Source organism: Podarcis liolepis (genome assembly GCF_965112155.1).
Source record: "Podarcis liolepis genome assembly, chromosome: 5".
In the NCBI taxonomy this organism is placed as follows: Eukaryota; Metazoa; Chordata; class Lepidosauria; order Squamata; family Lacertidae; genus Podarcis; species Podarcis liolepis.
The window spans coordinates 32,990,748-33,018,732 of NC_139556.1; the positions used below are offsets into that span (position 1 = coordinate 32,990,748).

The 27,985-nt window shown below is 41.8% G+C and overlaps 1 protein-coding gene and 1 long non-coding RNA gene across 2 annotated transcripts; one reads left to right on the forward strand and one right to left on the reverse strand.

Annotated features, from left to right (window-relative positions):
• The first annotated feature begins 431 nt into the window (after nt 1–431).
• On the forward strand, nt 432–27,665 carry LOC310706804 (prosaposin-like). Its single transcript, XM_083503091.1, has 14 exons — nt 432–690; nt 9,511–9,644; nt 10,972–11,046; nt 11,671–11,796; nt 12,118–12,312; nt 15,037–15,180; nt 15,674–15,730; nt 19,296–19,409; nt 21,195–21,290; nt 21,761–21,941; nt 22,095–22,258; nt 24,513–24,593; nt 25,154–25,261; nt 25,433–27,665. The coding sequence occupies exons 1-14, from the start codon at nt 645–647 to the stop codon at nt 25,466–25,468; spliced, it is 1,557 nt and encodes a 518-aa protein (XP_083359217.1). The 5' UTR covers nt 432–644; the 3' UTR covers nt 25,469–27,665.
• On the reverse strand, nt 17,473–27,911 carry LOC310706890. Its single transcript, XR_014526226.1, has 2 exons — nt 25,101–27,911; nt 17,473–24,797 (listed from the first exon to the last, which is right to left on the reverse strand). It is a non-coding gene; the product is annotated as an uncharacterized lncRNA (long non-coding RNA).
• Nucleotides 27,912–27,985: the final 74 nt, after the last annotated feature.

Sequence of the window (27,985 nt, forward strand, 5' to 3'; positions counted from 1 at the left end):
CCCACCAGGAGTGACTTGTCACTCATTAGAAGATTTAAGATCCGTTATATATGCCATTATTTATGCACTAGGGAAGTTGCAAAACAGTAACCTCTGGGTGTAAAATCGCACTACATAGCTGCATACACAGGATCGGGCTGCACGCAATCCCGACGAATACATTTATTTCACTGATTGCCTACGCAGGCTTTTTGTGCTCAGCAAACGCTGAGAAAACACAAAGAGGAGGGGGTCGAGCTTCAGCCGCCCCTCTCACATGACTTTGCTTTCATAGCCTTCTAATCAACCATCCCGGCCTTTTCCCGTCTATGACACAATCCCCCTCCCCTCATGTCTAAGATGAATCAGTGTCACCAGACCCGGAGAGGATTGCGGGGAGCTAGGGAGCCGGGGAACGCATGCGCACTACGAGACCAGGCCGACGAGGAAGAATCGGTTTTTCCTCTCCGTCTACCACTGCGCTTGCGCAACAGCAGCAATGCGGGAGCGGGGCTCCCGAGCTTCAGCCGACCCACCGGCGCGCACGCGCAGTAGCTGGCTTTCACCCCCCCTCCCTCCCAGTCGGCGGCGCGGCTTGTTATATAGGCTGCCTGTCAGCTGACCCTTCCGCATTGCAGACTGCGCAGCCCGAGAGAAAAGCCGACATGCAGCGCTCCGCTCTCCTCGTCCTCCTTTGCTCGCTGGCGGCGGGTAAGAAAGCGAGGCCGCGCCCTCGGTCCCGTTAGCAGCTGCAGCTGTTATTGTTATTATTCAGGGAGTGGAAAAGCAGGAAGAGCCGCCCTGGGGTGTTCGTTGCTTTGCTTTGGTTGGGCTTCCATTTAAAAATAAAAAATGGTGGGCTCTTGGCTTCCCTCAGGAGAAGGAGGAAGGAGGGCGACGAAGGGGGAGAACAGCACAGAATCTTCGCTTTACCTCAGAAAACGAAAGCGGCGAGGTGCCTGGGAGGGGAGGGTGGCTTCTTTTTTCATTTCTTTTTTAAAGGGGGGACTCCGCCTTCTTTCTTGGCCGCCATTAGAAAGCGCCCCTCTTTGCCCTGCCCTGTCTCTTCTCTCTACAAGGCGACCTCCCCCCCACCTCACCCTGCGTTTCTTTCCGCCACGGCGGGCAAAGGATTTACTATTAGACGTGCACCTACATGTCCGTTTTGGGGCGGACCTTAAGAAGACGTCCTTTAGAAGACCTGCGTTTTTTATATTTCGGAGGCCGCCCAGATACTATTAATGTTTCTGCAAGGCTTAGTAAGACGCCCTTACAGTGAAACACGCTGTGCAGGAGAAAAGCGCAAGTCGCCGTCGGGTGTGTTTTGAGAGCGGCCTCGGGGACCTGTTGTTTGTTTATTGCCAGGCTTGGGGCGTAGCCGAGCTTCCGCCCTCCCCCCCCCGCACCTTAAATGGGAACTGCCCGCCCTCGCCGTCATCGCCGTCAACTGAATTCACGGTTTTTTAACACACTCGTTTACCCCCCCCCCCCTTTTCTGGCCAAACAGCTGGTCAATGGTTTTGCAGTTGCATTTCTGCATAGCTGAGGCTGCTCTGATCAGGAGGCTGGAGTAGGTGACCCCATGCCACCCCAAGGTCCCTTCGGACCTCAGATGACTCCCCCCCCCAAAAAAAAAGGATCCATACTAATCCAACAGTTTCCCAGCAGCTGCTGTTCAAATATCCCTGGAAGGCGAAGGTGTGAAGTTGACAGGTTGTCCTCTCCTACCTGTTCACAACAGCTGGCATGGAAGGGCACAATGCTTCTAGACGTGGTATTTCATGATTGGCGCATCTGTTAACAGCACCTGGCCCTTCCATAAAGTTGTCTTGTGGCTTCATCAAATGCTTCAAGCATCCTTATGTTTCTGGCATTTTAGCCCTGTTTTTATTACATATATGCATTCCCTGGGCATGAAAATGTCATAATGTGCCACTGAATCAAGCTTGCTCCCAAATAGATAAATAAGCTGTGATTCTTCAGGTGTCTGGCTCTTATTCCTAGTTGTAAATTCTTAACTCCACTTATGGTGGTGTCATTCCATCAATTCCTTTACGTTTCAGCTTTGCAGCCTACTCCCACAGGAACCAAATACTTGCTTTGGTGTGTTGGAAGCTGTTCTATAGTATAAGCTGGATGCAAAAAGCACTGCATTGAAATACCTGCAGAAAGGTTTCTTTTGAAGAATTGTGGTTGATGGCAGCTGCAGTATATGATGTGGAAAGCAGAGAATAAAGCCATTGAACCAAAATATATCCAGAAGAGCAGCAGCTGGAACAGCATTGTAAATAAGCCCACGAGCTTTCAGGCCACAAAAAGGTTTAGCCAGTCATGATATATTGAGAACCTGAAGAAAAGGGGGCAAGAAATAACCCAATTCTTAGTTGTAGAAAACGATCATGCCAGGATTTAGCTAGCTACACTTGTCTTTTCAACAAGAGGACTGTAAATTCTAGAAAAGTAAAATTGCTACCATCAAGTATTTCTGGAATTTGCTTTGGATCTTGAGGATTGTATCTAAGAGGCATACTTTGAACATGGTTTCTCACCGCAAATGATACATATCTTTCTCAAAGCATCACATAAACTTGTGGGTGGATAATCCAAAGAAAGCTTTATCTTTAGGGGTTAAATTTTGCAACAATTAATGTTGCAGCACCAAGTATGACGAAACACGGGTTGAATTGAACCCTGAAGGTTTGTATACTGGTTCTCTAGATAGACAAGCAGTAATTTTAAAAGGAATGGAAATAATCAGGTGCATCATGCAAAGGAAATCCTTTCAAAGTTACCTGAGGTGGAAGAACATATTTAATAAGCCAGTTATTGCTATCTAGAACACCCTGGCACTGCAGTCAAGTGAAGTTGGAGGGTGAGGAGTCTGCTGACTCTCCCTGTGATAGGCTTCATATAGACTTCCTGGGTTTGAAGGGACCCCAAGGGTTATCGAGTTCAGCTCCCTGCAGTATAGGAATTAGTCCCAACATCCTCTTTCCAGGAAGGCCAGGTGCCCCTAGGATGTTCCTAAGGCACGAGCTGTCCAATGTCTGACCCCAGCAGTTGGGGTTTAGTGGTATACTCCCCTTGCACACTGAGCTTCCACAGCTATCATGCCTAAACAGTAGCAATTAAAGCTCCTGTCTGCTGCTTAAGAGGGTGTTCTTGCGATACTGTCACTTTCTCTGAACTCTGCAATGAATGACTTAAGAGCCATCTAGCTTGTTTATTTAAGAATATTTATATCCTGCTTAATACTGTTAAAAAATTGTGTGACGCTGCTTTTACAGAATTATTACAAATAATTATGCTCATTCTTGAATTACTATTTGGATGCTTGTAGAATGTAGCAAATGGAAAGGGAGGTGAGTAGCCCAAGCAAAGGCATCTGATATTTTGTGATAAATATAAAGCTAGCCTACTTAGCTAAAAAACAACAACAACAAAACCTTTCAAAATGGAAGTGATCCCAGCACTTAGGGAGAACTAGTGGAAGTGGTGCTTTCATCTAGGGTGGATTATGTCACAGCAATTTAAAAACCATTTAGATCCTGATTTAGAATTGCAAGAGGAAAGGCAGATCTTAAGCTAATGATTTATGATATAATCCAAGCTTTGTGTAAGTTAGCTCCATCCAAAATGCAGGTGTGACTAAGTTTCATTCCATAGAAATTTAGGGAAGGGCAGAAAACAAAGATTTAAACTCACTTCCTGCCTGCCCCTCCTCAACTAAGAACAGTTGGGATGCAGTTTAATTTGTACAGGAAATACACCAGAAAGCAGATGTGTTGGTTAAATACATCAGAAAGCAGATGTGTTGCTTAAGATTGCACTGTTAAATCAAGTTTCCTATTGGTTCACCTTTCCTAAACAATACTGCAAATTTAGCCACTAAACAAAACTAGTTTGCACTGTTTGCACTACTGTTTATAGGAGGCATTACAACTTTGTCACTCTGCATATATTTTTTTCTAATAATAATAATTTATTTATATGCTTCCCATCTGACTGGGTTGCACAAGCCACTCCGGGCAGCTTCCCACAAATTAAAAGCAAAGTAAAGCATCAAACATTAAAAACTTCCCTTTAAAATATTTGCTAATACTGTAAGGTCTTTTTTTAAAATCAATAATAGTTATGACTGTGATGTTTTAAGTATAGGAAATACATGAACATAAATTCTTGGATAATTTCATTGCTATGTTTCATCTCCACCGTCACAAACAAAACGCCCAGAACTTAATAGGGCTTAGAAGGTCTGATTAAAAAAACACAACTGCTCTATTTAGTTCAATAACAAACTGTTTCATGGGGTGAAAATGAAATGTATGTACTTCATAGGTAAAGCCTGAAAAGTGGTCTCATTGGGTGGAATTCAATATTGCACTATTATAAATGTTCCATCTGTGCAAGCATAGAGAGAATGCCCCCACCTCCCCTATGCACTGTTCTGGAGGTTCTCTCATCCCCCAACTATTTGGGGGGGGGGCAAGCCCCATTGTGCAAGTGGAAGTCATTATCCAGGGCTTCTGTTGACCAGGTTCAGTTAAAGGACATTTTTCAACCTATTTGATGCATTCCTTGATTAAGTTAAAGAACTTTCATGCTTTTATTGAGGTTTATCATTAATCTAACTATTTGAGAAATTGGATATTTTTAAAAAGTCCAATTTAAATCAAATCTGGGCAGGTCTCTTATTTTAAATTAAAGGCATTGATTTTTAGTCACCCTCCTTTTATTAAAGTTCTCTGTTGGATGAAGCGCACCTAGCTTTGGTTGGATTTATGTGTATAGTATTGCAATAATTTTAAATAAACATTCTTACTTTTCCAAAGCTTGGTGCCTCAAGCCTTGCCTTTGGAGATAACTATCATTTGTGAATGATAGTTTCGATAAATCTGGTGACTCCTCACAGCTGCATCTTGGGCAAAGTATCAACTAAATTGGATCACTTTAGTTTTTCTTTCCTCCTTGCTTTAAGGAAAGAAAAGAGAAAATGCATTGTATTGGTTTGAGGTATGAATGCATTCCACAAGATGCATGTGAAACAAAACTTGGTATATAAATTGACATAATAATACACAATTATAATTGTAATTGATGAACAACTCAATGGAGTAAAGGTAAAATCAGTTTAAACTATGAAGTCTGAATTCACTTAAAAGGTCTGCTGTAATAAGTATTTAGTATTAAACTGACTAAGCATTTGACCTGCTGATTTCAAATACATGGCAAAAATGCTGCCAAGTAGACAGTGAACTGTCATCTGCACTGTGATTCTGATATAGTGAAGTCTCTTGGCTCTGCAGAATTTGAGGTCCACAAGTGCACCATTTCATAAGCTCACAAGTAAACTTCCGCCTATTCCACTCTCCTTGGTCCATATTGGGTTGCAAAAACTATTGAGCCAAAAACATGTTGAAATTGGGAGCAAGGGACTAGCTTACCTGTGACCATTTAAGTTTGAAAAACCTCTGACAAACTTTGTATTGAAACTTTTTTCGTCCACAATTAAGAGCTGGATAACTTGACTGCAAATAGGTCAAAACTTCTCAACATTTGCCTCTAGAGGGTGCTTCGTGCCTTGGTTAAAAGCACCTTCTAAATCCATTATTCTCAGATGTTTCAGTATGGGACATAGCTGTAAATTTACTCTTTTAAGCCATTTTAACAAGAAAGGCATGCACATTTTCATAAATTTTATGGAAGCAAGTTTCAGTGAGTTTTCTACATCTGATTTAGGATTATAGCCCTAAAGAACAAGAAGAATGTCACTTAGCTGTCATTTCTTTTGTAAAGTCTTGCACAAAATAGGAGTGACCTTTGGCCAGTACAGAAAGCTCTAAGTTGCGCAAAATGACTGAGCATCTGACATTGAAGCCTGTGGGAAGGGAGCACTTTATCAGTAGCTTGTGTCCTTGCAAACATTAAGTATCTTAGCCTGTCCTTGTAAATAATCCATACTCGCCCTGCCAATCTTCTGCTCTGTTTGACCATTCTCCCACCCGTTGCCAAGATGTTTTACGTGTGCAACACTAATGCAGCATCTCTGCTGGTTTGCAAATCCCTAGCTTCAGCCAGCTATACTTGGTGCCAGTGCTGGTATAATGCTACATTGTGATGAATGATGGGAAGGGAAGGAAGATTTTGCACGTGAGAGGAGCACATGTGAGCTTGAGACTTGCTGCTCTAACCATGATTAAGATACTGGGCTTGTAATAAGAAAAAAAATGTGAGTTTGTGTGTATTAATTTCAGTGGTACTTGAAATATGTGCTTTAGATTGCAAAGTACTGCATGTTCCAAAGGAAGGATTTATCTAGAAGTTGATTCAGTTTTGTGTGCAACATAGTTCTCTGTTCGCATAAGATTTGCAGTGTTACTTACCATAACCAGTAATGTAACTTGAAAAAGAAAGCAGCTACATCTGCATAGAACTATAGAATTCTAGGGGTGGAAGGGACCATTAGGTTCATCTAGTCCAACCCTCTGCAATGCAGAGGCCTTTTGCCCAATGTGGGCCCAGAACTTTGAGATTAAGACTCGTGCTCTACTAACTGAGCTATCGTGGATTCTGGTACCACTTAAGAAATGTCTATCATAGAATCATAGAGTTGGAATAGACCACAAGGGCCATCGAGTCCAACCCCCTGCCAAGCAGGAAACACCATCAGAGCACTCCTGACATATGGTTGTCAGGCCTCTGCTTAAAGACCTCCAAAGAAGGCGACTCCACCACACTCCTTGGCAGCAAATTCCACTGTCGAACAGGTCTTACTGTCAGGAAGTTCTTCCTAATATTTAAGTGGAATCTTCTTTCTTGTAGTTTGGATCCATTGCTCCGTGTCCGCTTCTTTGGAGCAGCAGAAAACAACCTTTCTCCCTCCTCTATGTGACATCCTTTTATATATTTGAACATGGCTATCATATCACCCCTTAACCTCCTCTTCTCCAGGCTAAACATGCCCAGCTCCCTTAGCCGTTCCTCATAAGGCATCGTTTCCAGGCCTTTGACCATTTTGGTTGCCCTCTTCTGGACACGTTCCAGTTTGTCAGTGTCCTTATTGTACTTATTGGTCCCAAGATCACCCTGAAATCATTTCACTGCAGAGTACAACACTGGTCCCACTATGGAAATGCTTGTTTTCTGAAATCTTAAGTTATCCGAACACAAATAATTATACTCAAACCTTGTTACACAAACATATCTGAACAGACACACTTTGCCTGCTTCCTTACTAGATTGCGTTTTGTGGTAGACATTTTTGGCAGCATCCATGGAGGGTGGGAAAGAGATCAGACAAATTCATGTTTTCTCTCTTTGGCTTTTGCTGATTAGCTGCAGCAGTTTCAGGCAGAAAGCATGGAGGACAAAAGCATGGATTAGAAATGTTCCCGTATGAAGTAATGGGAAATCATCAGTTCATTATGCAAACACTCTCTTAATGAATGATTTCCTGAGAATGCATTGTGTTAGGAAAGCAGGTCCTGCATGTAATGGTAGGACCAGGCTGTGTCTAGTAATAGACAAAACCAGCTATTCACAGGCTGCTTTATTATATCCTTGTCCATCCCAGTAAAATTCCCCTAGAAGCTAGATAACTAAAAGTCTCATCGGAATTTCTGTAGTTACATACAGGTAGTTTCCAGTTTCCATGTTCTATAGAATATAGGACAGGCTTCCTTAAACTCTGCCCTCCAGATGTTTTGAGACTACAATTCCCATCACCCCTGACCACTGGTCCTGCTAGCTAGGGATCATGGGAGTTGTAGGCCAAAAACATCTGGAGGGCTGAGTTTGAGGAAGCCTGCTATAGGAAGTGGAAGATTGTATGACTGGAAAATTTATTGTGATAAAGACCTCATGTGCCTGTTTGCACATGCTCAAACTCCAGTTCTCCCCTTACTGTTGAAGATGGAAGAATTAGAGGTTTTAGTGGCAAAGCCATTGTACATTATAGAAACAATAAACTTGGCAATAATATTTAAATTAGACTAAATGCTTGATGTTCTCTTTTGCAGTAATTGAAGTGCTCTCTATCATCAAGCCTGAAATGTTGATAATTGAGTAATCTAGTGAGTGAAGTATTGATGCTAGATTGACCTTGCTATCTTCTGAATCGTAATCCATTTAAAGCATTGTGAATTTGCTATAACAATATTACCGTATTTTTCGCCCCATAGGACACACTTTTTCCCCTCCAAAAATGAAGGGAAATGTGTATGCGTCCTATGGGGCGAATGCAGGCTTTCGTTGAAGCCTGGAGAACGAGAGGCATCGGTGTGCACCGACCCCTCTCGCTCTCCAGGCTTCAGGAAGCTATCCGCAAGCCTTGCAAGCCCGGCGGGAGTTCCCGCGGGCTCACAAGGCTTGCGGGCAGCAGCCTGCAGCCCCAGCGAGTGTCCGCAAGCCTTGTGCACCCGGCAGGAGGTCCCGCCAAGCATGCGAGGCTTGGGGCGGCAGCCTGTCGCCCGAAGCACGGGGAGCCCTCTGTAGGGTGCCCCGTGCTTCAGGCAGGTGTGCGCAAGGCTTGGGGCGGCAGCCGCGGTGGGTGGGGGGGAATAATTTTTTTTTAATTCATTCCCCCCCCCAAAAAAAACGAGATGCGTCCTATGGGCCGGTGTGCCCTATAGGATGAAAAATACAGTAATTTTAAAACACGGGAAGAAAATAAAATACTCCTAAGTTTTATTTCTGAGCCTCAAAGCTGGGAGAGGGAGCAGCAGCAGCAGCAACTATCCCCCACTGCCTGACCTTCACAGATGCATGCAGTACAGCTCTTGCTTTCATTCTTAAATTAAAGCAAATGTCCATAACCACCTTACTCAGCTTTGTTCCATTGTGAATTTAAGATAGTTTCCTGCAGGGGGCAGAACTTGAGGAAAGTTCTAGAGCAGTGGTTCCCAATTAGCTAAGTACTTCAGACCCCCGATTTTTCAGATGCCCCAAGCTATTTGAAAATTTTGATACCTCAATAGTAGTTTTTGTTATGTGAATGGTGCCATGGACCCCCTAGGTAGGTTAAAATACATACAATAAATAAGAAATAAAAAAGCAATAGTAATACAATTGAAAATTATACAGCATCTGGCACAGTGCATTAGTTGCTACAACAGGCAGAAAATTTACTAAGCAGTCTCCCAAGACCCTCAGCAATTTCCAAGTGATCGGGATGGGGGGGGGGGAGTTTGGGAACCACTGTTCTATAGGAAACAAAATTATCTAGCAATTCCTAATTGGTGGATGATGGGTGCCTCACAACATGTTAGCTCATCAGTTGTCAGTTTCTCTTACTCTAATGCATCTGTATTTAGTAAATGGTGAATACACAAAAATAGCTTCAAATGTATGATGTGAAGAGTGTTCTGGCAGTTAATGCTAACCTAGGCCTGTTCAGTTGTGTATTCATTTCTGTTGTATGAATTTATCATTTTTATTTCTAAGGTTCTTTAAAGATCCCCAGCAGAATGAAACTACTTAAGTGGACTTACCTGTTTTTGAACAAATAACCTGAAAACTAATTTCCCCCAACAGCTTTGGCAAGCCCCCTCTTACTGCACAGAGAGTGCGCAAAAGGTCCTGAGGTATGGTGTCAGAACCTGCAGACCGCATCTCATTGCAACGCAGTTAAGCATTGTCGGCAAACTGTTTGGAACAAGCCTACAGTGGTAAGTCCAACTTTTTGATGTGACAGTAAACTGGAACTAATTTTTGTTTCCCCGGTAAATTTAAATGTTCTATAATCCATGTTTTCTGAACAAAGCAAACATACCAGCTGACTGATTATATTGGTTTACAACTAAATAGAGCTTTTGTAATACTTAGGATCAGAACCCAAAGCCTTTGGCTATGCACTTGCATATCTTTTGCTTAGAAGGAAAGGGGAGTGATGACTCGCAATATACATGCATATACACTGAACATGATAACTTGAGTTGGAAAAAAACTAAGTTCTTAGAACTTTCAAAGACCAAGGACAGGTCATCACTGAGCATAACTGTCCCTTTATGTGAAGGAACACACAATCTGGCAGGTTTTTGGTGTTATGCTCCATGTTATTAAATGTGACCCAATTTATCTCTCATCAGCTACAGTTTATATTTGACTAAGAACAAATGTGCCCATGTACACTTTAAGAGTTTATTAAAACGGCTCCCTATTTTATCCAAACTAGGAAGCTAACTTGGAGAGTAGTGCTTTTACCGCCTGATGTAGCCTACATGAAATTTATTGCAGATATTTATTTATATCTCACATTTCTTGCCAATCCCAGGACAGGTCACAATAACATAAAATCACAAAATAAAACAATAATATTCCAGTATTTTGTTTACAACAGACAGGGATAGCTAAAATAACACAATTAAAACAACAATCTCTCCAACATTGTGACAGTGCTGCATAGTGAGTTCAACTGAATAGTAGTGCTGCCATATCATTACCAATACTGCCAAGAGATCAGGGAGAATCTGTTTCACTCCCCTATCCTTCTCTGACAGAGATCGTGCATCACAGTGACCAAGGGTGTTTCAGCCAGAACCCTGGTTATAATTGCTCAAAAGAATCAGTTTCTTCCAAAATATCTGAAGATGTCCACCACCCTCTTTAGCACCTTGTTTAAAAAGGGGGATATTAATATAAACTTTGGGTTCCAGGGAAAGCTTCTGAGGTTCTTGAACAAAGAAGTGTTTCACTGCCATTTGGATCCACCCAGTCAATCCCCTTCAGCTTCCTCTTGAAAGCCATGATGGATAAGAGTTGAGGCTATGTGTGATTGAACCACATCCTTGGGTTGCAGCAGCTGAATTTTCTCCCACGCAACCTGACTAGATGGTATTCTAGATCCTGCTACTGGAACAGTTATCAGTGGGTGGTGTCATGTTCCATGGGAATGATGAATTGTAATTTCTCTTAAGGGTAAGAGGCAATACTAGTGTAGTACTGGGCAATAGTATGCACGTGTCCTTATTGATCAAAGCTGTATGTTCTCCTCAGAAAAGCATCCCTTGTGACTTGTGCAAAGAAGTTGTAGCTGTGGCTGGCAAGGTCTTGAAGGACAATGCCACGGAGGTAAGAGTGGAGCTTCGGTATGGTCTAATCTGATAAATAATTTGCAGGATGCTAGTTCAGTTGATAATGCCCCTTGCATAAAAATGTACAAAGCATTACACTTTCTAAATTGAAAATTACTCTGTTGAAATTGAGTGGTGGGGTTATTGGATAACATATTCACAGATTATGAGCCCTTTAGGGACAGAATTATTGCAGTGTATAAAACTTTGAAGTGAGCTGCTCTGAGGCCTTGCAAAGGTGCAGGGATCAAAGTCAAATACAAAGTTTATCCCCCAAATAGCTTCTTTACTTAAATTCTAATTGCATTATCAGATTGTTGAAATAAATGTAAAAAACAACCACCTTAAAACTCTACTGGTAGACAAAGGCTACCTGACCTTCCTTGTTAGCAGGGGAGTTACTACTTTTATTTGGATTCCACTACATAAGGAGCTACAGACTGCAAGAGTTGTGCCTTCTATTCAGGTTTTTAGTGCTAATTTTAAAAATTAGCTACAGGTACACTAATTTTAATGACCCTCTTTCATGGTTTGGGAATCATTAAGGGTTTCTTTCTGAAAATGAAAGGTAGGCAAATCTGTTCAGTCCTTGAGGTTATAAATCACCTATTTTCTGTTACAGGAGGAAATAAATGCCTACATGACTAAAGCATGTGAGTTTCTTCCTGACCAAGAGCTGGTATCTCAGTGCAAGGAAATGGTGGATGCTTACTTGCCAAATATTCTGGATATGATCAAAGAGGAGATTGTGAGTAGTCTACTGAAATTGAAGCAATTTTATTTTATTCCAAATTAATTGGACAAGCTAAGCGGGTGAACCTAATACTTCTCTTTTTCAAGCATTTAGATGTTGTGTGGTGGGTGATAAACCTTGATGGCTAGGGCTAGAAGAAGGGTTAGATCTGGTAATAATAATTGTGGAGTGGAGCTTAAGTAGGTTCTGGCTGCTTAGTTCCTGTTGTCATTTCTACTTGATTCTTGGGGGTCAGGTACTTGTCTGGCATTTCTTCTTTGGAATTTAAAGTAGATAGAAGCAAATAAACATGAAGTATTGTTTGTTGATCTATAGGATAATCCTGAAGTTGTATGCAGTGCACTCACGTTGTGCCAGTCTCTTCAGAAGCATCTGGCAACATTGAAATTGCAGAAACAGCTTCAGTCTAACAAGATTCCTGAACTAGATTTCTCTGAACTGGCATCTCCCTTCATGGCTAATGTGCCATTACTACTTTACCCCCAGGACAAACCCAAGCAAGAATCTCAGGTGAGAATGTAGCATGTCAGATCTTAACTGCAATGGGACTGTACAACAAATGGGTTATTCCCATGGATAATTCTTAACAAATATAGCTTGACTGTACTCAAAACTCTGGAATACAAGCCTGTACAAAATAAACGTCTTTGGTTTCAGCATTAGCAGTCTATGTAGCTGATGCTTTTGGCAAAGTGTTCTACTGCATCTGCAAATTAAATTATCCAAACCTTAATCGGTTTATCAGCCTGTTTCTTTACCAAATCAGAAGTAACAAAATAGACGTTGTATCAAGACACGTAACTGAGAGGTTTTTATCTTGCTGTACTCTGGAATAATAATGATACAACCTCTCCAGGACAAATAATAATAATAATAATAATAATAATAATAATAATAATAATAATAATAATATATTTATACCCCGCCCATCTGGCTGGGCTTCCTCAGCCACTCTGGGCGGTTTCCAAAACAAAATATATTAAATTACTGTACTACATCAAACGTTAAAAGCCTCCCTAAACAGGACCGCCTTCAGATGTCTTTTAAAAGTCTGGTAGTTGTTGTTCTCTTTGACATCTGGTGGGAGGGCATTCCACAGAAGGCCCTCTGCCTGATTCCCTGTAACTTGGCTTCTCGCAGTGAGGGAACCTCCAGAAGGCCTTCGGTGCTGGACCTCAGTGTCCGGGTAGAACAATGGGGGTGGAGACGCTCCTTCAGATGTACTAGACCGAGGCCGTTTAGGGCTTTAAAGGTCAGCACCAACACTTTGAATTGTGCTCGGAAACATATTGGAAGCCAATGTAGGTCTTTCAAGACCGGTGTTATATGGTCTCGGAGGCCGCTCCCAGTCACCAGTCTAGCTGCTGCATTCTGGATTAGTTGTAGTTTCCGGGTCACCTTCAAAGGTAGCCCCACTTAGAGCTCATTGCAGTAGTCCAAGCAGGAGATAACCAGAGCATGCACCACTCTGGCGAGGCAGTCCGCGGGCAGGTAGGGTCTCAGCCTGCGTACCAGATGGAGCTGGTAAACCTGCTGCCCTGGACACAGATTTGACCTGTGCCTCCATGGACAGCTGTGAGTCCAAAATGACTCCCAGGCTGCGCACCTGATCCTTCAGGGGCACAGTTACCCCATTCAGGACCAGGGAATCCTCCACACCTACCCGCCTCCTGTCCCCCCAAAACAGTACTTCTGTCTTGTCAGGATTCAACCTCAATCTGTTAGCCACCATCCATCCTCCAACCGCCTCCAGACACTCACACAGGACCTTCACCGCCTTCACTGGTTCTGATTTAAAAGAGAGGTAGAGCTGGGTATCATCCGCATACTGATGAACACCCCGCCCCAATCCCCTGATGATCTCTCCCAGCGGCTGCATGTAGATGTTGAAAAGCATGGGGGAGAGGACAGAACCCTGAGGCACCCCACAAGTGAGAGCCCAGGGGTCTGAACATTCATCCCCCACCACCACTTTCTGAACACGGCCCAGGAGGAAGGAGCGGACCCACTGTATGACAGTGCCCCCAGCTCCCAGCCCCTCAAGATGGTCCAGAAGGATGTTCTGGTCGATGGTATCAAACGCCGCTGAGAGATCCAGCAGAACTAGGAAACAGCTCTCACCTTTGTCCCTAGCCCGCCGGAGATTATCAACCAGTGTGACCAAGGCAATTTCAGTCCCATGATGAGGCCTGAATCCCGACTGGAAGGGATCCAAATGGTCCGCTTCTTCCAGGCGTGCCTGAAGTTGTTCAGCAACCACTCGCTCAGTCACCTTGCCCAAGAATGGAAGATTTGAGACTGGGCGATAGTTGGCCATCGTGGCCGCATATAAAGATGGTTTTTTAAGAAGCGGTTTAATAACCGCCTCTTTCAGCAGGTCTGGAAAGGCTCCCTCACAGAGGGAAGCATTCACCACCCCACAAAGCCCATCGCCCAGCCCTTCCCGGCTAGCTTTTATAAGCCAGGATGGGCAAGGATCAAGGAGACAGGTGGTTGGTTTCACTTGTCCAAGCACCCTGTCCACACCCTCGGAAGTAACAGATTGGAATTGATCCCACGCAATTTGACTAGACGGGACTCTAGCACTCTCCCGCCCCGGCCCTACCTCTTCCCGAATCTGAGCGACTTTATCTGCAAAAAACTTTGCAAAATCATTGCAGGAGATCATGTGGCCCGTACTGGGCCCCGATGTAACAGGTGGTTCCGCTAAATTGCGAACCACCTGAAAAAGTCTCCTGCTGCTGTTTTCTGCAGATGCAGTAGAGACGGTGAAGAAAGTCTTCTTCGCTGTCGCTACCGCCACTTGGTAGGCTCAACATTGAGCTCTAACCTGTGTCCGGTCAGCTTCAGAATGAGTTATCCGCCACCGGCTCTCTAGCCATCTTAACAATTGTTTCATTGCCCTCAGAATCTGTGGAGAGGGCAATCGAAGAGGGCATTAACGTAACAGGGTAAAATATTTATTGGTCAGCGTTTCACTAATCCTTTGTTGGTTTAAATAAGTTGAATGAATGAGTCTATAAAGGTATATGCTATGAATGGATTTTAATCAAGAGTCTTTGGCCCAAAAAAGTGACCCATCCTATTCTGGGGAGCAAACATCACTGCTTTTCAGGGCCTCATGTATTAGAACTGGTTTATTGGAGGCCTTTTAGAATACTATATAAAGCTTTGTTCAGTTCTTCTTTCAAAGATGTAATCTTACTAAGGTGTGCTAAATGCTTGTCATTGCAGGGAAATGACAATGTGTGTCAAGATTGTGTTAAGCTGATAACTGACCTTCAGGAAGCCGTGAGGACCAACTCAACCTTTGTGACTTCTCTCATTGAGCATGCCAAAGAAGAGTGTGAACAAATTGAACCTGCGTTTGCTGATCTGGTAATTGAATAGATATGGTTATGTTTATCTTGTGTCAGTGGGATAAGTGCTACAGTAAAGTAACAATTCGATTTTTAATGCCATTTTTAAAGACTAAGAGTAACTTTTCTGAGGTAATAGTAAAGCTTAAAAGTCTTCTTCCACAGTGGCTCTAAACTCACACTATTTAAGCTCTAATTTTGCCCTATTTGGAAAGCCAGTGAGAAGAGTAGAAACAGGGAGACTAAGTTCAAATCCCAACTTGGTTATGATGCTCCCTTGGTGACATTGCCAAGATCACCACCTCTGTTTACTCATTCTTGCAACAAACTTGAGAGATAAAAGGAAGGGATGTTTGCATCCATGAGTTCCTCTGATAAAGGATTGGATCAGAAGGTAATTTGCTGTAACATAAGGCAAGTAACTTATTTTAGGAACAGTATGGTGGCTTAAATGATATTGTATATATGATACAATTTACATTCCATCTCAAATCATCTTCTCTTTCTAATAGTGCAAGTCCTACATCTCCCAGTATTCAGACTTAGCCATCCAGATGTTGATGCATATGGTAAGAGAATATTGTTTGTTAATAATTGCACTTCTAGTTCTGAAGGCGTCATTCTAATAGGTGTGATGTGAGGATTAATACAGTAAATAATATGTATAGGATAACCATGATAGTTTGACAGTGTCATAATTGAAGTGTCTCGCTTGCAGTGGTTCTCAACCTTGGGTCCCCAGATGTTGTTGGACTACAACTCCCAATATCCCTGAACTATGACCTTGCTAGCTAGGGATGATGGGAGTTGTAGTTCAACATTTGGGGACCAAAGGTTGAGAAAGGCTGCTTTAGAGGCTGAATCTAAGCTGCTGCTTACAGCAGAATACTTGCTTGTTAAATGACCATTTTCTTTAAAGTGTGTTACCCAACCATGTGCAATCATTTTTGTATTAACAAAAGTTAAGTGAAAGATACTGAAGCTCCACCTCGGTTTATGGCAGCAAAGATAAATAGCACTTAGATTCATTACTTTATATTTTATCTGCACTTGGGCATTTTCCATACTACTTTCAATGACCCAAGTATCAAAAAATGAATAAATGTTGGCTTTTAAGCATAGCAAAACAAATCTCACCCACGATTTGGTCCCTGGCAAGATTTCCTGCCTCTGAAAATCTGTGCACCATTCAACTGCTTGGTTATTTTCCTGTTAACTTACCATGTCTTCCTTTCTCTCCATTTTGTCAACAGCAGGAACAGGTATGTGAGAAACTTGCTTGTGGTGGTGCCTTGCTTCTCTCCCCCCCTCCTCTGCCCCACCCCCGCAGCTGTAGTTTAAACTCTTGCTTAGAGGTAGATGTGGTGTGACAGAATTCAGCTTTGACAGATTCAAGGACCAGACAGTGGCTTTGAAAAAATAGTAATTCCAAGTGCCAAATGAAATTTCATCTTGGCTATTCTGAACCAAAAGGGAGTCCCAATTTTTATTATCTTCTGATGTGTATTTTAGTAATGGAGCTTCAGAGGGCCCCATGAAGCTCATATACTCTGCTTCAATAGGGTACTACAGCGAATGGGGCTTTTGGAACTCCATAATGTTCTTTGGGCATAGCTGTTAAAGTAACATTTCTAGGAAGACCTTGCGCCTGTCATAGTTTAGTGGCAATATGTGTTGCATGTGTAGTGCTGGTTCTAGTATTGTATTTGAGTGCATGAACGAGGGAAACACGAGGTGAGGGCGGAATGGGGAGAGGAAAGGTTCTTCCATATCTAACAATCGTGCTGAATTTTTTCTCCCCTGGCATATCTGCTCTTGCATGAGAATTCTTTGGGCAACAGACTTTAAAATGCTGAAGCTTATATGCCTTGCTTTATGGTAGCTTAGTTCTGAAGGAAAAGTGCATGCTACTACTTGATGTCCAGTTTACAAAAGGAAAGAGAAAATACCTGGTTTTGCCTGTGTTTAGAAATAGGGAGGACTTTCTCCATCAAAGGCTGTCTGGGTGGAAACACCCATACTAGGTAACAAAGCTTAATCTGTAGTAGGGAAAGCTTCAGCAGTACTTTCTGTTTATAAAAGCATGATTTTAGAATCACCAGGTGCTGTAGCTGTATAGTATATGCAACTTAATGGACCAGTCCATATGTTATACTAAACCATGACTACTGCGACAGAAACAAGCTGCAGCAAGCCTTGGGCTTCTGAATATTATATCCCACCCTCCTGTGACATGGCTGTGAGGAAGAGATAGGAAACTCTTGCTTCTGGTTCTGATTTTTTGTTGTTTGTTTGTTTGTCCAAACCAAGCTTGTGTTAAGCTGGTTTGTTTCAACATTACTGTAACTGAGATTAACCTGATTTTGGACATAACGCATAACCACAGTTTCCATCTCCTTTTCTTGGCTGTGCTAGAAGGAGTATGTTAGCCCAAGGTTAACTGCGGTTTGTTTCTATCATACTAAGCTGTGGTTTATTGTGAAGTCCAAACAAGCTCACCCTCTCTTAAACAATATTCAGTTTGTCCTGAGAGAAGCATGATGCTGGCATAACTCTTGGAAAATGTGTAGAAATGTTCTTAATTTCTGTTAATTTAGCTATATATGATGTATATTCCAATATCTTGGTACACATTCTTTTTCAAATGGCAAGCAACTTGCACTGTTTTCCTCATATTTAAAAGACCAGTGGTCAAAGTGATCTAAAAGTAACTGCCACTAATTAAATAGCATATTCCATTTGAATATGCTCAGTAGCGTACTGCAGCGGAGAAGGAATGGAATGCAAAGAAGGAGGGTGTTCCTGGGGCAAAGGAAGTACCTTATGAAAGATTTATATAATTAAACAAGTAAACTAATGGAACAAGTATTTTCTATAAGGTATAAAACTTGCAGTGGTTATGGTAGTTGAGCATGGTATAAATTTTGCAATATCTGTAACAGTCTGCATGCAGATGCACTGAACAGTAAATTGCAGGTAGGAAAGCTTGTGTCTTTCAGATACAGATAATATCTTATTTGAGTTCAGAAAAAGAATTCAAATTGTCCAAATGCAATTTTGGTTTTATCAATGGCTGGATCTTGTTCTTTTGTGTGGAAATGTGAATTGGCTACTTCAAAACAGTTTAATGCGAACTGCTAATCAGTGTTATCCTAGAAACACATATTTATGCCTCCTGAAACTGGGCATAAATATGGTATCCAGCAAAGTGCCTTTTAGAGAATCAGTAATTCACTGGCACACCCAAGTTTTTCTTGAGTACTGCTTAAATGTAGCATCATGAGGTATGTTGAGCAAAGAAAGCATTGCATTGACTGTATATCTGCTCTCCTTTGGATTGCCATTCTAAAGCATTCAGCTTTGAGGAAGAAAATCTTGTATCTAGTCAACTTTTAAGCATTTTGCGCTGTGGTCTAAACCTTGCCAATCAGAAGGTCGGCAGTTTGAATCCCCGCAACAGGGTGAGCTCCTGTTGCTCGGTCCCAGCTCCTGCCAACCTAGCAGTTCGAAAGCATGTCAAACTGCAGGTAGATAAATAGGTACCGCTCCAGCGGGAAGGTAAACAGTGTTTCCATGCGCTGCTCTGGTTCGCCAGAAGCGGCTTAGTCATCCTGGCCACATGACCCGGAAGCTGTACTCCGGCTCCCTTGGCCAATAAAGCGAGATGAGCGCCACAACCCCAGAGTTGTCCTCGACTGGACCTAACAGTCAGGGGTCCATTTACCTTTACCTTTACAGTTGAATTATTAAAGGCAGTTCAATTATTGGAGAAATTCAAACTGAAAGCTCAAGTACAGTCGTACCTCTTGTTACGTCTTGTTACGTCAGTCTCCGGTTGCATTTTTTCAGGATACGAACGCGGGAAACCCGGAAGTGTATACTTCCGTTCATGTGCAGAAGCACTCTATCGCGGCACGTGCATGCGCAGAAGTGGCACTCTAGTTGCAGACTTTTCGGGGTGCAAACGGCATCCCGGAATTGATCGAGTCCGTAACTAGAGGTATCACTGTAGTATCATCTGAAAGGCATTTGAAACTCCTGTCACAGCTTTAGTGTGTGGTGTGCTAAGACTTGACTAGTTCTCCTTCCTGCAGACTATCAGGAAATAAGTGGAACTGTTCTTTATGTCTCCAGCAACCCCAGGTTCTTTGTGGCATGGTTGGATTGTGTTCTTCTCTGAAATCTGTGCCTCTCCAGACTCTGGTACCTGCAAAAGTTATCTCTCAAGAAAAGGTAGAACCAGTTGAGGTAAGATTTGGTGTTAAGCAATCTATATAGTACTCTTGGTGTGGGATGACATTATCTGGTTCAGCCTTGATGCCACTAATGTCATCCAGTAGATTCTTGCCATCATAACCAGTGGTCGGCAAGGTTTACCTTGCCTGGGCCGGTTCACTCCAGTGAAGAACCCCCTGTGGGCCGGATTGCATGTGTACATGAGTGCACCCGCCCGCGATTTTCTGCGTCTGCGCAGACACAATTTCCGGCACTGCAGAAGTGAGTCCCCACGCCATGCTGGTTTAGCGCAACGCACAGGGATTCACCAAGCAGGCGGCTCAGTTCGGGGGCGGCTCATGGGCCGGTTAAATGACCCCTCTGGGCCACTTGGGATCATAACGCTTACTACAATATTCAAAGAAGCATGTGGCTAATGCATACCTAGATGAATCCAGCTCTCCATGCACTTCTCGGCCTGTCAAACCCACAGTTCAATTGGAAGAAAAGTTCTGGTTTCTAGGCACCAGAACCATGCTATATAGCTCCAGCCACCAAACTTAATTATTTTGTCTATGCACTCCTTAACCAAAGCCTGAATACATATGTTTATTTGTATGGCAAATACAGGTAGATAACAAAAATATTCAGCCTTAGCATTGTTTTACTATAGTTATCAAGGCTTCTTCAGGCACTTAAGATTACATCTTTCCATAATAGTTAGCTGATTTCTGATTTTAAATATTTATATGGTTTTTTATGGTATGGCTTTCTATATGACTGTTTTAATACATAACTTATGAATAGTGGTGCATACATAATTTTATAAATAAAACACGTAGGCAGATACAATTGCTTTGTTTATACAATTACTTGACAAAGAAAACCATAGTTGGGGAGGAACCATAGTTCAGTGGTGAAAGAGCACATATTTTGTATGGAAGAATGTTCCATTTTCAAGCCCTGCATAGACCTTTAGAAGGGGTCAGGTAGAGGCGATGGCAAACACCTCAGCCTGAGACCTTGGAGGACTCTTGCCTGGCTGAGTAAATCTAAGCTCAATGGCATTATAATCTGACCAGGTATGAGGCGGCTTACTGGGAAATGGATTAGTGATTTTGATAACTGAGTGTTATTTAAATTGCCTGGAATTTGTTTGTTCTTCCCCTCTCGGCACAAGCAGTTCCTGCTGGATGGCAAAATTGTGCTCTGTCTTCTCCCTCCCAGCCATATATACCTGGGCTTTTTTGGATTCCATCCACATGCTGTAGTTGAATAGCTTGGGACCATCACCCTAAGCCCCTTGTCTCTGTACATATAATTCTGTAGTGGAGGGAGAAAATAAAAAATTGTGTTAGTCTTCTGCCTTTCCACAAGTAACAATTGGTACTCACTAAGCAAAATGTTTTTTTGTTGTATGGGAAGAAAAGTAAAAGTCTAGATTGTCTAGTACTCAAAAGCATTCACAATTTGCCACAGCTAAGCATGCCGCCTTAAATGTTAGCCTCAAATATTGGATGCTGTCCATAGCATTTAAAAGTTACAGATTTCATTTACGGGATTGCACAGACTTTAGTCGATAGTAGAACCTGAAAATAATACCATTTAGGTTATTTTTTTCAGAGATAAGCAGTGGGACAAATACAAAGGATTTATGCAAATGTAATTTTAAAGATTCATGTATTCTGTAAACTCAAGCGGACTTCGAACCAAAAGTCATACCACATTTCATGTTTTTGTAGCTGGTGGTCTGATAGATGTGTTAGATGTTTGAATGTTTTCTGAACTGCTGTATATGTTATTTATTCCAATATACAGAATAGCTTGAGTCAAACAGAATCTTTCTCTCTGTGTGATGCATGTACGATAATGGTAGAAGAGGTGGCCAGCCTTCTGGAAAGCAATAAGACAGAGGTGTGTATCTTTTACCTACGTATCTCTTAGGATAGGGACACTAAATACCTTTTCCCCTAAATACATCTTGCTATCTAGGTGCTGTTTGCTTTGATTGTTAAAGAAGTGTTAGTATCATAGCAATAGTATGCCTAGGTTTTTATAGCATAACTTCATATTATGCTTACACGATGTCTGAGTTTTTCCAACTTCTTATAGATAGTATTTGATGAATCAGAGTCCACATTTTCCTTTGTTACGGTTTTGTGTAATCCACATTAAATAGCTGTGTGCCACACTGAAAGGAATTAAGAGAGTGGAATAATAAATAGGAGAGGTATTGATATCTCTTTGCTAAAATAATGTATTAACTTGCTCAACACAAATAGTTTCAGATTCTAACTTGGTAAGTAGATGATGTCCCTTTACAATCTCTGTAACTATTATCACGAAAGTTACTTTACTTAACATTTTCATTTTGTATGTACTAGGAGGAGATGGTTTATGGAATGGAGAAAGTCTGTTCTGTGCTACCTGAAAAATACCGACAAGAGTGCAAGGACTTTGTGGATGTCTATGGGAAGTCTATAATTGACATGCTTTTGGAAGCAACTGATCCTAAAATGGTGTGTGTGATGTTGAGGTGCTGCTCAGACAATACTTTGCCTGCTGGTAAGAATTTAAGGAAACAAGTACTCTACACTAAGCACTCCTACGTGTTTTTAGTTGGCGTCACACGGGTTTTTTTTCTTTTCAGTATTGCATATTTTAGTTAAGTGGCTATAGGAAAAAACTTTGAACATTGGACTCTTCCTGTATTTTCAGAAAAAATTGTTCCAGTGCAGCCGCAGGTTGGGGACATCTGTGATGTCTGCAAGATGATTGTTGCATATGCTGACAAGGAATTGGCAAAAAATGCTACCACTGCTGAAATTGAAGATTTTCTGGAAAGAGTCTGCCGCTACTTGCCGGCGTCTGTCAGTGACCAGGTAAAATAGATAATTAGTATTAGACACACCTGTATTTAAAGCTTAAAACATTATGTGTGACTAGTGAGCAACATTGGCTTCTGCTCTAATCTTCTGGTTGTATGTTGTAACCATGCAAGGCTTGACACATGAGCACAAGACATACTAGGTACTGTGATCTATTGTATTTCCCTTGCCTGTTGCATTATTTCTTTCCTCTGTGAGAAGGAGCAGAGCACTAGCCTCCTGGTGACCTGGCAGAATTAATCTTTCTCCTCCAGTGCCTTATTAACTAGTCCTTAACTGGGGTGGGATGCTGATTTGAGTGGCTAGTGGTCTTATTTCTCTCTCCTTCCCCATCCCCTATGAGATGTTTATGTGGAGTTTCACCAGCCTAAACCATAGAAATAACTTACTGTCTGCTTAGCTAGCATATGCAACTGTTTGAGCATTAAGAGCACAGCATATTGTCAGCTGTGCGGGGTGGAGGATCAAAAACACATAAGCAACAGGAATGCTGAAGGATGCACAGAGGAGTGCATCTCAAACAGCCACAAAGAATACAATCACTTCAGTGTTTCACAGTAAGTTGCTGGTACATTGAACGTAGCACATTGTAGACCTGCAGTCCTTTCTTTAAAGGAAGAGCAAACATTTCTGCAAATCCCTTGTAAAACAAGACAGGTTGCTGTACCCACAGTTTATTGCAACTGACTAGGAAGCTGTAGTTGCTTGCATTGCGTAAGTGTAGCGCAGTGTCAACCTCTGACCTATCCATTCATTGAGTTTTTCTTGGCGAGAGCAGTCATGTGAGGACTGAGATCCAAAACAAAACTGGATGTGGACCATGGGTAAAATCATTTACCCCATGATGTATTACATTAAAAGTCATTTGCCACATTTGCTTTTCATGCCAGCAACAAACATGCTTATCTGCATTTAAATGTAAAGGGGCACATGTGAAACACAGGGATGCATGCTCTTACTTGTATCGGTTAACCCCTTGAGCTGTTGAAATGAGTAGGACACTTGTCCCTTCCCAGAGGTGATGTGTTGGCTCCCATTCAGCACTGACTTTATCAGGGACAGAATCCGTGGACAACTTTATAGTGGGCATGAGTAGAATGATCCATTATTCCCCAGATTATTCTGTTCATAGCAGCCTGGGTTAATATTGTTAATAAATTCACAGTGAAGGTGCATATTTTGGCAATTAAATTACCACCTGGCAAATTGATTTAATGTTTGTACTAAAAACCTGTCAGTAACACATTCATAGTTAACATTCAGATAGTGCATACAAACCATGGTGGAGGGACATGCTCCAGTGCACTTTTCTATGGGTAGATCTAGAATGGAAAAAGAGGTGTACACATTAGTTGATATACTGGTGCTACCAGCGTTGTGTAAATCACCTCTAATGTCTCATTCTTTAGTAGTGCTAACAGTGTAAGTCCCAGTCACCAAATGACTTGAATTGTATATTGCAAGTCCATCTGAATTTACAAGCTATGTGTGTTGTGTATGCCCTGCTTTGGGAGCCTGTGGCCAAAAGCAGCATGGACAAATAAATGTATAATGTGTGTACAATAGTAAAAAACACAGTAGGTAGTATTCAAAGCCTTTGTTCTATTTACACAAGGACATTTGACACTGCACTGGGATTTCCTCTCCCTGTGTGTCTCCGCATGCCCCGTATAGCTGTTCTGTGGCTTATCCCAGACCTCTTGTGTAGATTTGGGGAGGGGGAGAGTTCACTGCACAAACAGAAGTCATTGCATTAAGTGAAAGAGTAAACTGGATACCTCCCAATAGGTAGTATTCAGCCAAGTTAATAATTTACATTCAGATCATTTCAGGAGAATCTAGTGCAGGGGTCTGCAAGGTTTACCTCGCCTGGGCCAGTTCACTCCAGCAGAGATCCCTCCATGGGCCGGATCATGTACTTTCCAGTGCCTGCGCAGATGCAATTACCGTTGCCGCAGAAGCAAGTCCCCGCGCGCTGTGCTAAACTGGCACAGTGCGGCGCAGGGGCTTGCCAAGTTGGCGGCTCGATTTGGGGGTGGCTCGTGGGCCGGTTAAACGACCCCTGATCTAGTGCATACTAAAATCTTCCACTGAAACTACTGAGTTTTGCATATATTAACTTCAATTGAGTTGCATTCAGTGCAAAGAAGTGGCTTTAGTTCCTTACTGTTTTTTTAAAATCGTATCCTTGATTAATTAGCAGGGGCTCGGGTCACGTAATCTTTACTTTTCCTTTGTTTATCAACAGTGTGTTCAGTTTGTGGAGCAGTATGAGCCAATGGTTGTGCAGTTATTGGCAGAAATGATGGATCCCACTTTTGTGTGTAGTGTAAGTACCACAGCTAGTATGGCTGTTCATATGTAAAGCTGATTGATACATTAATCCATGGGATGATACCCAGCTAGGACATTGTCTGAGAACAATCTTTGAAAGTCCTTTGATTTTAATGGGTCTGCTCGGTCCTAGTGAAACTTGACACTTTTATCTTGGGAAGTTATATGTGGCTTGTAAGAACTACTGGGAAAGACTAATCTACAGTGGTGCCTTGCAAGACGAAAATAATCCGTTCCGCGAGTCTCTTCGTCTAGCGGTTTTTTCGTCTTGCGAAGCAACCCGCTTAGCGGATTAGCGCTATTAGCGGCTATTAAAGGCTTAGCGGCTAAAAGGCTATTAGCGGCTTAGAAAAGGGGGGGGGTGAAAAAAATCGCAAGACGTTTTCGTCTTGCAAAGCAAGCCCATAGGGAAATTCGTCTTGCGAAGCGCATCGAAAAACGGAAAACCCTTTCGTCTAGCGGGTTTTTCGTCTTGCGAGGCATTCGTCTTGCGGGGCACCACTGTATGTTTTTATCAAAATGGAAATTAATGGCAATTAATTGTCCATCTTGCAGAAACTTGGAGTTTGTGTGACATCATCACATTCCATTTTGGGATCAGACGTATGTGTCCGGGGACCTGGTTATTGGTGTAAGAACATGGAAACTGCAGCCCAGTGCAATGTGAGTAAATGAGATTTTGGCATACTTTTATATTCCTGTGGGTTTCCCAATATTTCTGGCATCAGCTATGCTAGAATAATGACCTAATGAATTTTTTAGCCATGTTGTTAATATTGTGGGAATTGAGTTCACTCTGACCTTGCCTTGAACCTCTCTTTCTTTCTCTCCTAGGCTGTTGAACACTGCAAACGTCACGTGTGGAACTAGAAGAGGCACACTTGACTTTGGCCAAAACTTTCGTTCTTGAAGAAAATGAGGCGAGCATTAGGCTGGCAAGAATGAAACCTTGGTATCCTGATCTCTCCTCCTCTCCACTTGACCCCCACCTCCATTGAAGTTCCTTTTTATGAATTTTCTGGTAGCCGTGCTACTACCCTGGAAGGATCCACAACGTTGACTTAATTGGAGTTTTAGTTGTTTATGATCTGTAAGAATAAACAGTAAATCATCAATGTTGATCAATTGGCCTGAGTGCCTTTGAGAAGGAGTGCTTACAGTATGTAAGTAAACGAAGGACACCACTGCTATATCTGGATATTAAACATAGCGACTAATTTTTAAAGGCGCTCTTTTTGGTGACTGGCTTGCTAGAATATGTGTCTTTAATGCTGTTCATTAAAACACCTGTTGAAACTATATCCACTTGCTTTACAGTTGATTGGTTGAGGAATTCCTTAAATTCTTTGGGCTGGGGCACAGCTGCATAACCCACACAGGAATACATTTCCTTCCACAGAAATAGTCCAAAGATGGAATGTGAATATGCCCATGGCTTTTGTGCAGCTATGGCTCTTAAGGCTTGAGACCATCATGGAATTCATTAGTGTGTTGCCAGAGTTGTGTTCTCATTAAGTAGATGGCTGATAGCCCATGTAGTTAATACGGAGTGTTGAATTCAGAGCCTATGGAGCAGGCAATACCAGTCGCTACTATGTGTATCCCAGCTTTACTCACCAGGTGTTCAGGATAGGTGCAACACATTTTTAAAATAAATAAAACTGCTTTGGCTGCTTTGGGGTGGGGGTGGGGGAATATAAAACTAAAAAGTTGCCACAAGACTGGAAAATCAAGCTGTGTACCTAGTGTGCTTTGACTGACAATTGCAATGCATGAAACTAGCTCCCTAGATGAGGACAGACTTGCCACTCTGTTTTTTGTAGGAAGAGTGTCTGAATGTAAAATTCAGAGGAACCTTGGCAAAGTGGTATTGATAGTGTGGTTTGGAAAAAGTCGTATTTTTTCATTTGGGTTTTGGAAAAGCAGATCATTTTTTTAGTGTTGCCATCTATCATTCTGCAGTGCTGCTGCTATCTTGCACACTGCAGCTATTTGCATGACTAGACATTCTCCTAGATAGTGATAGCGCTAAGTTCAGAATATTGAGCCACAAAATGTCATGTGATAATAGTATGCATATTGACATTTGGTTGAGGACACCTAGTATGTGTGGACAGAGATGGCTCATGAAACCAGTGATGGTAATCCAAGGCCTAGGTTGTGGATGGTGCCATTTTCTAGTTTGTTTGTAGCTTCAATATATTTTTCCAAGTTTCATCTAAGCTGGTCAGCTTGAAAGCTGAAGAACAGTACTTGGTGGAGGGGTGAGAACTATCCATTACACATAGTGCCCCATAACTCTTGAATGCATAGTTTTCTAAACAATTTATTCAAGGTAGAATATGGTAAATGGAAATTTTAAAATTCAATCTCTTTAGGGTTTTTTCGTTTTAGCGTGTTAAATTTAGGCACACAAGATCTTTGAAACTGTTTAGTATAGCAATTGGTTTGTAATGGAGAGCAAACTAATTTTAATGGCAGGAAACTAATTGTTCAAAGTAAGCTGTTCACAATTTTCATGCAGCTTTATTTTATACATCCTAGATGTATTGAGGGCATTGTCTTGATTTTTATCCAACAGATGTTTATGTCTGCTCTTTGGCTCCAAGTTCTTGCTACTTGAAAATGAATATACAATTCAAAACAGCTGTTGTGTTTTGTTTTAATCTTACTGCAGATGTTGATGCTGGCATTTGCTTAATGATCTCATGCACTGATATAGGGTGAATATTTGCTGCCTCTTAGTAATGACCTTTCTTCCTTGGAGGTTGTCAGATTTTAATGCAGGGCTGCGTAGTGCAGTTGGAAGTAGACACAATTTTTTTATTTTGGCCTGAATTTCTAAAATGTGTGGATCTCATAGAAGGTGATTCTGTAATGGACAAGAAGTTTCTCAGAACTGGGATCTTTCATCTTTTTGTGTGTTCTAACATACTACATGTTTTCGTTCTAGTGGCATAAACCTTTCTACCTTCTAGGTATAAACTGGGAAAAAACAAGAAAATGCTTTAATAAACCACTTTTTCCATTAAAGCTTCTGTAATTCAAAATAAAAGTCTTAACTAAATAAGTCAGCTGTGTGTCTTTTTAAAGAAATGTAACTTTGAAGTTGGTGAGGCCTTGAACGAGGTCCTGATTGAAGGCAACCTAGTAGTGTGCTCCTAAGTGTACTGTAGTAAACTTTGGAAGTTTCTAGGGTTGCCTAAATAAATAAATGTATAATTTTTTAAAAAAGATTTCACAATTCATCGATAAAAGAAACTATTCTAAACAGAAAATAGTAATTAAAAGAGAAAGAAGAGAAAAATACAAAGTCCTCTCACCAATATATCCTGTCTTGTATCCTGTACAGAGAATAATGTACCCTCCCAGTTCTCAATTGGGAGC

Coding starts and splice junctions, on each gene's coding strand:
- LOC310706804 (XM_083503091.1), top strand. CDS start 645: ATGCAGCGCTCCGCTCTCCTCGTCCTCCTTTGCTCGCTGGCGGCGG. Junction 9,645..10,971: donor TTTGGAACAAGCCTACAGTG/GTAAGTCCAACT, acceptor TGTTCTCCTCAG/AAAAGCATCCCTTGTGACTT. Junction 21,942..22,094: donor AGACAATACTTTGCCTGCTG/GTAAGAATTTAA, acceptor CTGTATTTTCAG/AAAAAATTGTTCCAGTGCAG.